The sequence below is a fragment of the Neopelma chrysocephalum genome, unplaced genomic scaffold (genome assembly GCF_003984885.1).
Source record: "Neopelma chrysocephalum unplaced genomic scaffold, ASM398488v2 Primary Assembly neopelma1_62, whole genome shotgun sequence".
Taxonomy (NCBI): domain Eukaryota; kingdom Metazoa; phylum Chordata; class Aves; order Passeriformes; family Pipridae; genus Neopelma; species Neopelma chrysocephalum.
In genome coordinates, this window is record NW_020897719.1 from 935,398 (window position 1) to 948,252 (window position 12,855).

Sequence of the window (12,855 nt, forward strand, 5' to 3'; positions counted from 1 at the left end):
ACCCAGCAGGCAGCCTGCAGCCAGGGAGCCCAGCTCGTGCTGAGGACTGGGCTAATATGAAGAAGCCTCTTCTCTTCCAGTGAGTTGACATATAAAGAGCTGCAAAATCCTAAATGATGCCTGCTTGTGATCTTGACTCTGAACTCTCTGGGGTTTTGTGAACCTAGAAATCATCTAATTTCAAAATCGAAAGCCAGACCTAGGGAGGGCTACACTCCAGGCTGAGGGGGGTCATATGGAGAAGAAATTATCCTTCAAAAAATAAGTTGTGTTTTGAGTTCCTGTGTCTTTGGCTGAAAGTTTGGCATGAAGTAGTCATTTGTAGCCCTTGCCATAAAAAGGCTCTGACTTTCGTGAGAGAGAGGAGATAAGCTTATTTGAGTAAGACTGGCTCACTCCTGCTAGAGGACTGATTGAATAAAATTAGCCTTGGTAAGGCTAGGAGAATAAAGTCAGATGACTGCAAGCTCTCCAGATCCAAGAGATCCTACATGAAGTTCTTCATCTGTGGTTTTATGTTTGTTAAGATTGTGTGACCAGCTGGGACTGTGCCAGCCTGCTGCATTATTCTGTTGAGTCGCTTTGTCTCTTAGTGGAGATAGCTCAATCCTTCAGTCCATTTCAGTGTGTAGCTTTTGGTATGGCAATATCTGAGGCTGGATCTCACAGGTTCATTAGTGAGCTTTTCTCAGGAGAATACTTACATTGTAGTTTTCCTTGATTTTTTCCAAAAGGGAAAATGTCTTCACACACAGATGGCTATAACTGATGACTGGCAGACAAGCTGATGGATGAGACTTTTCTTTGGCACTGTGCAGGAGATTATGTTTGGCAATGTGACTGTGACAATCCATTCATTATCTTGAGTTTTAAAGGCTACCAGACATGCTGTCTGCATAGTGTTGTTGTATGAACTCTGTTCATCATCCTTCACCCAAGTGGACTAACTGGGTTAATTGCATGCTAGAGGAGCTGGGCTAACATCTGCAGAATAAACACTTACAACAATTATTCTTGTGATTTTAAAATGGTCCTCTCAGGATTGAAAACACCACAGTGAAGCCAAGAAATCTGAGAGGAGCTGCAGTTAGCAACATTTTCTGTGTACGTGTTGCCCACAGGTGGCACTGCAAAAATTCCAAGCAGTCAGCTCTGATTTTTTTAACAATTCATCTAAGAACCTGTCTCGAGATGCAAGACATATCATGGTAAAAGAGAAATGAAAAGCAATGCTCTACTTCTAACCTAAACTGATTCTCTACTGCTGCAAGTAGAGCATAGTCTATCTGGACTTTTCAGTGCCAAAGGTGACCAAGTGACTTTTAATGACTATAGCTGAGTCTTGGAAACATGAATGCTGTAAATAAGACCTCAAAGACCTGTCAATGAGGTGTGTTTGTAGGGGTTTCAGAAATATTTGTATGGAAATATGATATGAAATATGATGAGGTTTCCTCTCAGTCATCTCCTTTCAAGGCTGAACAGGCCCAACTCTCTCAGCCGGTCCTCCTAAGAGAGATGTTCCAATCCCTTAATTATATTCTTAGCCCTTCGCTGGACCCACTCCAGGAGTTCCATGTCTCTCTTGTACTGAGGAGCCCAGAACTGGACTCAGCACTCCAGATGTGGCCTCACTAGGGTTGAGCAGAGGGGTAGGATCACCTCCCTCAAACTTCTGGCAGTGGTCTTCCTAATGCACCCTGGGATACCACTGGCATTCCTGGCCTCAGAGGCACACCGCTGGCTCATGGACAGCTTGTGTATATACAATGTATATAAGTATCTGAAGGGAGGTTATCAAAAGGGTGGAGCCCCACTTGGTCCCTTCCAACCTTACCCATCCTGTGATTTTGTGATTCTGTGATAGTGTAGAATAAGACAGCACAAAGTTGGCATTTTTTTCCTGCTGATTCTATAGTACAACTCCATGTGTCATCTGAAAATAAAGCAACATGAGTGCCTTTCCTGACATGCAACCACAATTGTGTCACGCCTCATTGTCACCACTGAGGACATAGGAATTACTGCTGTGTCTGTAATTGATTTTTTGGTTCACTGGCCAAACAGGGGAAAAACTGACCAAGCAAAGACAAAAATACCAAGTAAGTTTTTTAAAAATAGAAGAACACCTTTGTTTTTGATAATTTTCACAATTTAAAAAATCTCTTATTTTTTTTCAAAACAATTAAAAATATGTAACAAAATAAAATTAAAAAAATATGTGGAAACAATTCTTTACCTGCTCTCTGTGTGAGAATACTTACTTTTAGGTTCAATGTGTAATCAAATTTGACTGAATTTAAAAAACAGCTGTATTGCTTGGATATTGTAGTTTTAGTAAAAGAACTGTTCAATGAAAAGCACATGACAACTCTAATGATGGTTGAAAACATGATTTGTAATCTTAATTGATCATACTTTTCAGTCACGCGTCTAGACTATATATAATCATTGGCTCAATCACTGTAATAGGTGCTGCATTTGCAATCATCAGAATAAATAACTCAGTTGCAAATCCAGATGTCACCTTTATTGAAATAAAAAAGAATTTGTCATTGACATTCTTATCCAAAAACAACCTATCAAACCAAAACTATCAGTTTCAAAGGGTTTTTAACTTGATCTTTAAAGGTAATGTTCAGTTAGGTTCCTGTTGATGTGTATCTACCAGTTCTTCTTTGGGAGACCACTTTTCCTTGTGTCTGTGCTGCCAGTTCTCCCTATGGCCCATGGAGCTGAAATGGAGGTGTGCTTTGATTTGTATTCACATAAGCAAACTGAAGCTTGTGTTCCCAAAATCTTGGCTGCTTTCTTTCCCAGTTACACTAACGACTGGTCAAATCAAAGATTTTACCTTTAACAAAAAGCTTCACGTTGCTTGTGTCCTTAGATCACACAACTGCAGCAGTATCAGCACCATTACTGATAGAGTAGAAATAAACTAAATTAAAGTTTTTCCCTACCAGCTGTTATGAGATATTATAGAAAATACTGACAAATGTTAAAATTAATTGAATGAAGGAACTGGATAGTGTGTTTTGTTTTCATATATCTTTGTCTGACATCTAAACATAGAAAGTTTAGATGGAAATCCTGGCTTGGTTGTGGTTGCATAAGATTTTGATTGCTGAGATGTGGCACCTACTAACACTTACTAAACTATTGAAAAAAATGCAACAATTCTCTGTGTATGTGTATGTTTTGTGTGTGTGAGAAGTTTTTCAAGTTAACTTGTATCCTTCCTTTCTACAGTGACACACTGAGACTGATATGACATTGAAATTGTTGAAGTGTAGCGGACAGATAACCTACGTTTGTTTTCCTTGTCAATCAGGATGAAAAAAGCAAAAAGACTATGTGAACAAGAAAACCCACTTTTTTCCTGGTCACTTAAAAGTAGGACAGTGACCTAGAGCCCAGCCTGGAAAAATGTTAGATTATAACCACTGGTTTTATTTATCAATAACACCAAATCACACATTTGTTTGAATATTGTGGTATAGAATAGTGACTAATCCCTTTGTGACATGGATGAAATAAATTGATAATCTGATAAAATACTGTTTATTTGTCCTTACAGATGATTATTTAAAAAAGTCATTCCACTATAGTTCTTAATGTGGGTATCACAAAGTCACACTGAGTCACAGAATATTCTGTGTTAGAAGGAAGCCACAAGAATCATTGAGTCCAACTCTTAGCCCTGCACAGGACCACCCCCAAGAGTCACACTATGTGCCCGAGAGTGTTGTCCAAATGCTCCTTGAACTCTGTCAGTCTTGGTGCTGTGACCATTTCCCTAGGAAGCCTGTTCCAGTGCAAAAACACCCTCTAGGTAAAGAACCTCTTTCTAATATCCAATCTAAGCCTCCTCTGACACAACTTCAAGCCGTTCCCTCATGTCCTGTCACCGGTCACCACAGAGAAGAGACCAGTGCCTGCCCCTCCTCTTCCCCTCATGAGGAAGTTGTAGACTGCAATGAGGCCTCCCCTCAGTCTCCTCCAGGCTGAACAGACCAAGTGACCTCAGCCACTCCCCATACGACTTCACCTCAAGGCCTTCACCATCTTTGTTGCCCTCCTTTGGACACTCTCCAACAGCTTAATGTCTTTCCTATGTTGCAGTGTCCAAAACTGCACACAGTATTCCAGGTGAGGCCACACCAGTGCAGAGCAGAGCGGGACAATCCCCTCCCTCGACTGGCTGGCAATGCTTTGCCTGATGCCCCCCAGGACACGGTTGGCCCTCCTGGCTGCCAGGGCACTGCTGACTCATAGTCAACTTGCCATTGACCAGGACCCCCAGGTCCCTTTCCATGGCGCTGCTTTCCAGCATCTCATTCCCCAGTCTGTATGAGCATCCAGGGTTGCCCCATCCCAAGTGCAGAATCTGGCACTTCCCCTTGTTGAACTTCATATGGTTGGTAATTGCCCAGCCCTTTAATTTGTCGAGGTCTCTCTGCAGGGCCTCCCTGCCTTCGAGGAGGCAACAGCTCTTCCCAGCTTTGTGTCATCTGCAAACTTAGTATCCCTTCCAGTCCTGTGTCCAAGTCATGAAGATGTTGAAGAGCACAGAGCTGAAGATAGAGTCCTGTGGAACCCCACTAGTGACAGGTCACCAGTCTGATGTTACCCCATTCACTATGACCCTCTGTGCTCCAACTGTGAGCCAATTGTTCACCCACCACATGATGTGTTTATCCAGCTGTGTGCTGGACATTTTGTCTAGAAGGATCCTGTGAGAGACAGTACTGAAAGCTTTACTGAAATCCAAAAAGATGACATCAGCTGGCTTCCCTTGATGAACTAGGTGGGTTACATTGTCAAAGAAGGAAATCAAGTTGGATAAGTAGGACTTTCCTCTCATGGAGCCGTGCTGGCTGTGAACAACCACTGCTTTGTCTTTCAATTGTTTTTCAATACCTCCCAGAATAATCTTCTCCATAACTTTACAGGCACTGAACTGAGACTGACAGGCCTGTAGTTTCTGGGGTCCTCCTTCTTGCCCAGTTTGAAAACCAGGACAACGTTTGCCAGCTTCCAGTCAGCTGGGACCTCTCTGGATTCCCAAGACCGCTCAAAATGGTCAAGTGAGGCTTTGCAATGACATCAGCTAGCTCTTTGAGGATTCTTGGATGAATCCCATCTGGCCCCATGGATTTGTACGGATTCAGCTGGAGCAGCAGATCTCACACAACTTCAGAGTCAACTGGGAGTTGATCATTCTTGCAGTCATGGTCCTCCATCTCAGGGCACTGAGACCTCCTTGGTCCATCATCTGTGTTGAAGACAGAAGCAAAGAATAAGCATTAAACACCTCTGCCTTGTCTCTGTCCCTGTTTGTGAGGTGACCATCCTCATCCTATAAAGGGCCAGTGATATTTCTATACTGCCTATTGCCATTAATATATTTGAAAAATTCTTTTTATTGTCCCCCACATTTCTGTCCAACTTCAACTCCAGTTGAGCTTTGGCTGCACAGATTTTCTCCCTGTGGCAAGCAGCATCTCTGAATTCTTCCCATGTCACTTGACCTTGCTTCCACTGGGCATATACCTTCCTTTTTTGCCTTATCTCCAAGAGAAGATCCCCGCTCAGCCAAGCTGGCCTTCTTCCTTATCTGTTTGGCTTGATTTGGGAATTGCCTGCTCCTGTGCCCTTAGGAGGTGATGTTGAAAAAGTGATCAGCACTGATGGACCCCAGTACTTGCCAAAACATTTTCCCAGGGTATCTTACTCATTAATTCCTTAGCAGTCTGATGTCTGTTCTCTTCATGTCCAGAGTTGAGGTTTTGCTGGCACTTTTTCTCCTGTGAACAGAGATTTTAAACTTGATCACTTTGTGGTCGCTGTGGCCAAGATGGTCACCAATCTCCACTTCACTCATGAGATCCCCTCTGTTGACAAAGAGCAGATCAAGGAGGGCATCCTTCCGAGTCGACTCCCTTAGGACCTGTTCTATAAAGTTGTAATCCAGATTTTTTAGGAATTTTCTAACTGGGTCATACTAGCTGTGTGATGCTGCCAGTTAATTTCTGTCAAGTTGAAATCCCCATAAGGATGAGGGCAGTTGATTTGGATGTTTCCCTTAGTTCCTCAAATCATAATTCATTGGCGCCATAGTCTTGGCTGGGAGGAATATAGGTCATTGTGTCCCACAATGTTTGCCCCTTTGATTCTTACCCAGAGGCTCTCAATGGTGCCATTGCCAGCTGTGAGCACCATACATTCTAACCTTTCTGTTACAGTGCCACCCCTCTGCCTCTTCTGCCCTGCCTATCCCTCCTGAAGAGCCTTTACCATCCAACAGGGCACTTCAGTCACAGGTCTCATCCCACCAGGTTTCAATTATGCCAGTCATGTGAAATCTCTGGGACTGGACCAAAGCTTTGAGTTCCTCTTGTTTGTTCCTCATGCTGTGTGCATTGGTGTACACACATTTCAGGAGTGGTACATTGTAACCAGCAGCTTGTGAAGCAGATTGAGGGAATGATCCTTGAATGCTCGTCTCCTCGTTTTGGCACACTGTCCCATCACTCATCACTGACCAGCCTGGTTTTGTTCCTTTCCCCCTTCCAAGCTAGTTTAAAGCTCTACCAATGAGCCCTGCTAGCTCCCGTGCTAGAACTCTTTCCTCCCTCTGAGATAGGTACATCCTGTCAGGTGTCAGTAGACCAGATGTTTAGTAGAGCATCACATGGTCAAAAAACCCAAAATTTTTCTGAGTACACCAACTTCAGAGTCACTCATTGACCTGATGGATCTGCCTAGTCCTATCAATATTATTCCTTGTTATGGGAAGGATTGAGAAAATCACTACCTGTGCTCCTGATCCCTCAACCAATCGTCCCAGACCCCTTTTGATTGCCCTCAAACTTCTGTTTGTTATTTTGTCACTACCCGTTTGAACAACCAAAAGCAGATAGTAATCAGAGGTTTACATGAATAAAGACTGCTTATGTACCTACTTTGAAAAACTCTGAGTCACTGTAGTGTTTCAAATGGGACATCTTCCTGATCATAACCCAGATGAGGGTTAAAGGTCAAAGTTCATAAAATATTAGATGTAATATGGATTGAAAGCCATGGCTAAGTGTAATATCCATTCTTCTTTATTGCTTTTTTGTTGTTTCTTGTTTCTACTATAGATTCATTTTTGTAAAAAGTTTTAAAAACAACACAGACACAAGCAAAGAAAGCTTTGGACATTTTACGTAGTCTTTGTGACCTCAGAGGAATTACCTGAAATAGAATAAAATAAGATGCATTTATTTCATGTAAGAGTGCAGAGCCGTGTTGCTTGTAAGCTGATATAGGAACTGGTTTCTGCAGGAGTTAATCATGTATCTGTGGCTGCCCACTCCTGCTGCTTCCATGTGGCTGAAGCTGCTTCTCACTGGTCTCTGCACCCAGTATAGGAGTTAAACTGGTAGAGAACTAACCCTACAAAAAAGGGGATGTTTTCCTGCCAGTCTAAATCCCTGACTTATCGTCTTCACTATCAAAAGACAATTTTCATGCAAGCAAGGGATGAAAAAGTCCAGGACAAGAGACAAGGGATCTTCTTTTTCTTCCAGTAGCTGTTAATCATTAGATGGGTTTCGATGTATCACAAGCTGTGCCAGTGTCTTTGATAATAGAGCCTTTTAGATGTTTTTTTTCCACTGTCTATATGTGGCTACTGTAATGATGGGGAACCTGAGGACAGAAACAGCCTGTAACTTTATTTCACCTAGTCCGTGGCAATATGATTTCTTCCTCCTTGTTAATGACCAGTGTATGTGTTAATGCATGACCTGTGCAACTTTCAGGAAAGAAAAGAATCAAAAGGCCAAGCAAATAGAATCATAGAATGATAGAATCAACTGGGTTAGAAAAGAGCTCTGAGATCATCAAGTCCAACCCTTGATCCACTACCACCATGGTTACTAGACCATGGCACTAAGTGCCACATCCAGTCTCATCTTAAAAACCTCCAGGGACGGAGAATCCACCACCTCCCTGGGCAGCCCATTCCAATGCCTGATTATTCTCTCTAAAAAATTTCTTCCTAATATCCAACCTAAACTTCCCCTGGCACAGCTTAAGATCATGCCCTCTTGTCCTACTGCTGGTTGCCTGGGAGAAGAGACCGACCCCCACCTGGCTACAGCCTCCTTTCAGGTAGTTGTAGACAGTGATGAGGTCTCCCCTGAGCCTTCTCTTCTCCAGGCTGAACAACCCCAGCTCCCTCAGCTTCTCGTCATAGGACTTGTGCTTGAGTCCCTTCACCAACCTTGTTGCTCTTCTCTGGACCTCTCCAGCACCTCAATATCCTTCCTGAACTGAGGGGCCCAGCACTGGACACAGTACTCCAGGTGTGGCCTCACCAGCATTGAGTACAGGGGAAGAATCACTTCTCTGGTCCTGCTGGCCACACTGTTCCTGATCCAGGCCAGGATGCCATTGGCCTTCTTGGCCACCTGGACACACTGCTGGTTCATGTTCAGCTTCCTGTCAATCCAAACTCCCAGGTCCCTTTCTGCCTGGCTGCTCTCCAGCCACTCTGTCCCCAGCCTGTAGCTCTGCATGGGGTTGTTGTGGCCAAAGTGCAGGACCCAGCCCTTGGCCTTGTTGAACCTCATCCCGTTGGAATGAGACCATTCCAGCTTGTCCAGGTCCCTCTGAAGAGCCTGATGGGTGTCAGAATTGAACATCAAGGATTAAGTGTTGAGCCTATGAAACGGTGATCATAATGAACAGTGGTACTCAGAAGACTTTTCTTGATTTAATGCTAAGTTTGTATATAACCCTGCACCTACACCAAATACCTTACGTTCATATTTGTGAGTTGCAAAATAATAATCTTGAATACTAACTTCCCTTCTTGCCCGGAGCAACCTTCCCAAAGAAATAGAGGGGTAAGGGCCATAAGTTAGTGCCAGATGTGCTGTGCAGACGTGACTGAAATTTTATTTACCTGACGGAAAGAAATTTAAAGCTACCATGAAGAAACAGTTTTACGTAAAATGAGGAACAATAATTGCTTTTTCCAGAAACATGATAATGACCACTTAAGTTTTTGGCATACGAATATCATACTGATTTATGAGATAGCTATTGATGATTTTGCTACATGAAAAAAAGCTTTAAAAGTGACAGGTTAATTACAGAATATATAGTTAATGGGTGAGAAATGGTTGTGCCTGTTTCCCAAGTCCCACTCTCATAATACAGTGCTACATCCTCTGGAATATAATCTATACATATCTTATCTTATGTACAATCATCAGGAAAATTTTACACGTAATGATCTCTGAGTCTCTTTCTTCAGTCCTTCACAGTGATTGCAGGAAGGACAACTTGCATTAACAGGGAATGCAGGACTAAGTGTTTGCACTGGTTTTGAATAACTAATTTCTGTAGGATTCTAGAAATGGCATTTGGTTTCTCAAAAAAATTCTGCAAAACAAGCAGCATGCTTTGAAGTCTGTGCTAGGAGAAAAAGAAACAAAACCAAACTGTGAATCTCCCAAAGTACTATCTTCCTTTTGTGGAATGTTCAGCGGCCTGATGACATTAATTTGTATTAAGTTGTGGGAAATACTTTATCTGCTGTATAGAAGCTTTAATTTCACATGAATAAGACAGATACTGTACTTACGGCACTGGAACTCAATGATTTAATAAGCATAAGGAGCTGAAATCCCTACATTTCCTCTCAAGGAATATTCATTGCATACTCTAGATGGTATAGAAACTAGAGAATGGTTGGCCTATATTTTTCAGTGTTTGAAGTATCTTTGTATACTTTTCTAGAATGTTTTGGTTTTATACCCAGAAAATGTCAAAGTAGCTTTATTAAAGATTCCCCAAATACTATCACTAGTATATGATTATTTTTTGTTCTGTTCCATTTTTCATGTAACTTTTCACCCTTTGAAATGCTTTTCTGTGTTGTACATGAATGTGAGTGACTGTTTCATTTAATTACACTCTTTTTCCATAGAAGTATTACAATGCCTGATTTTCTCCTCTTAATTACTGCCAAGGAGGCTTTCAAAATTTTGTTCCAGTATTAACATTTCTCTCACAGAATTTTACAACAGCTCTTTCAACTGACTTCCATTCTCAATTGGCATACATTGTACTTAATTTTCTCTTAGCGGTTATATTATGGCATTTCTGTAGACCTAGTAAAGCAGTGTAACGCTATGCAATAAGAGAGTGAGGAGACAAAATTTCAGGGTCAGTGATACAAAGAATACAAATAAAAACTAATATAGTGAAAAATAAGTGGTACGAAGTTCTCATCCTACCACTAAATTTACTTCCTTTTGTAGATTCAGTGTCTGGGTTTTTTTATGTACCTTTCATAAAATACAAAGTAGTGAATTTGTGTTAGCATGGGTGGGTATAAGATGTGTAATTGCCTATCAAAATAAAAATTAGTGTGAACTTACAAAAGCAGCATGTGTTTGTTCTACTATATATTATACATTCCCAATATATCATAGAATAATTTTTTTCCCTATTCACAGATAAAAAACCTTCCAAGTGTTTTACTGAGGAAAAAAACAGTTTATTTAAATTGCTTTATTGGCATGTATACCAGTAGCATTGTTTGCAAAATAATTAAAAGTAATTTTTGCAGCAACCTGTGCTAGTAGCTGCAAAAATATTTTGCTCACCATCAATAGTATGAAAATATCACAGGTTGAAAATTTCAGACAGACAGTATGAATTGTTTTCCTTATTCTCTGTTGAATTAAAAATTATAGTTAGAAGGTGAAGAAAAGCAGTTTTTGTGCATAAAAATATTTTCTTTCCTCCTAGATTTCTGATGTAAATGTAACATTTTAGCATATGAAAATATGATGGATCATGGGTTAATTGTTTGCATTGTGTTATATCTTTTCAGATGTAGCACAGAATGATGTGGTGGAGTATAATCAAACCTGACACAGTACAATGCATTGAGCGACAAGAAAGACCACAGACGGTTCATTGGATTTTGTTATACTGAAAAATGCATAACTCCCTGAATGAGATGTTTAGTAGTTTATGTTTTGTTGATGATGGCATGGAGTCTAATTGCTGTCTGTGGCTTTTACCTCTAGGAACATTCTTGCGGTCCATAGCCTACATCAAGTTTGTTTTCCTTTCTCAGGCCTTTTAGGAGCTGACACTGTGCAATAACAACTGAGTGGATCCAGGGATCAGTGTTGGCCTCCTGAAAGGCTGTTAGTAGGATTTTCTCCTCATGGAAGCTCTCATTTATTGTTTGACACTAGGGATATAAAAGGTAGCTGAAGCATTCAGTACATATGCTTTGCATAGAATATACAAAAACTTAAACAGAAGTAGAAATAGAGGATTTAGAGGTACTGTTAAAACACATATTGCTTTAAATAGTTTGAATTCCTCCCCATAAAAAGTTGTAGGTCAGCTAAAAGTTTGTATTTCTTTCTCTCTTCCTTCTGATGGGAATGAACTATCCCCACAAATATCTGGTCTTATATCAGTAACCACTGAAAGTTCAGATAAAATTACTTTTTCTGAAAACCAAGTCCTTTGGTAACTGGCTGCTGAACCAGAAAGGTAGTTTGGCAGTTCTCCTCTTACCAAATTGGTCCTCTCATAGGACTCTAGTAGCATGATTCTGGTGATCAGTTACAGCAGCTGGAATGGGAGTGATAGGTACATATATTGAATAAAGAAAATTGTCACGTTGCCTCCCTTGTTTGAAAAATTTGGTTCCCCATGTTCCCAGACTTACTTTGCAGTGCCAGGTAGAAAGATTTAAAATGTGATTCCTTAGCAGATATTATTTCTGGGTTTTGTTTTAGGGCTGTCCCTGTATCCTGCCAGTTGTTCTCTGTGGACTTGTAGGAAGGTTTTGGAATACTATATCAAAGACTATCTGTTCTGGACATAAAGCCTGGAGACATAGATTCTGAAAACATATGCATGTATGGTTATTTTAGCATTGATACACTTTCATGTCAAAGTTTCTCCCTTGGGGAAAAAAAAAAAAATATTGGTAGAGATACAGAGCTGTTTGTGGGAGTCCAGAAATTAATATAGTTTCTAGGTTAGTTTTGTGTTTCTGCTTCCCACTTCACTGGAGCAGTCCTCTATGCAGCCTTGTCCAACCATTCTTCTTTAGCTAGTGTTTTCTGCCTGAGATGGTTATACTACTTTTACGAAAGAAATCAACTTTATATTCTAGTGTTAGTATCATTGTAATTCTTGTTTCATGCGTGGCAGATTGCCTTGCAGAACAAAATTTAATGCATTTCTTATTAAAAAAAAACAAATCAAACAGTATGATGCTACCTTGCAAAGTTATCAAATTGCTCATCTTTTTATTTTCACAGCTCACCATGTTAAAACTGGGACCTGTGAAGTGGTGGCACTTCACAGATGTTGCAATAAGAACAAGATAGAAGAAAGATCACAGACGGTGAAGTGCTCCTGCTTCCCTGGGCAGGTAGCAGGTACCACCCGGGCAGCTCCTTCTTGTGTTGATGGTGCGACTACTTCTATTGCTTCCTTTCTTTGTGTTCCTAGAAGTTTTTGCTGGCTTAACATCATCAATGAGACACAGTCCATTGCAGTTACCTATTTAAAATAAGAGTAGGACAGCTTCTGCATTTTGAAGGTGATCTCCAAGGTGAAGAGAAGGAAGATGGGAAAAATTATTTGCTATTGCCTTGTGGAAATACTAAACAAAATTATTAGATGACAGTGAAAGAGACCACTTGAGGGGCTAAATTTGATCTAACTAAGAGAGGACCCTTGGAGTTGTATGAAATTCACTTAATTGAAAGTATTTATGCAAAATTGACATGAGCATATAATTTTCTTGTGCTA

At 40.8% G+C, this 12,855-nt stretch overlaps 1 protein-coding gene across 12 annotated transcripts in view; it reads left to right on the forward strand.

The window, feature by feature from the left end:
* The window catches only part of FAM19A2 (family with sequence similarity 19 member A2, C-C motif chemokine like), a 195,969-nt gene that overhangs the window by 158,715 nt on the left and 24,399 nt on the right, over window positions 1-12,855 (forward strand). For all 12 annotated transcript variants that reach the window (XR_003534028.1, XR_003534035.1, XR_003534029.1 and 9 more), the window contains one exon: window positions 12,360-12,512. Coding sequence is in view for 1 of the 12 variants with exons in the window: in XM_027682194.1 (XP_027537995.1) it covers window positions 12,360-12,512 (153 nt within the window). In the remaining 11 variants the exon portion in view is untranslated. The remainder of the gene's footprint in view (window positions 1-12,359; window positions 12,513-12,855) is intronic.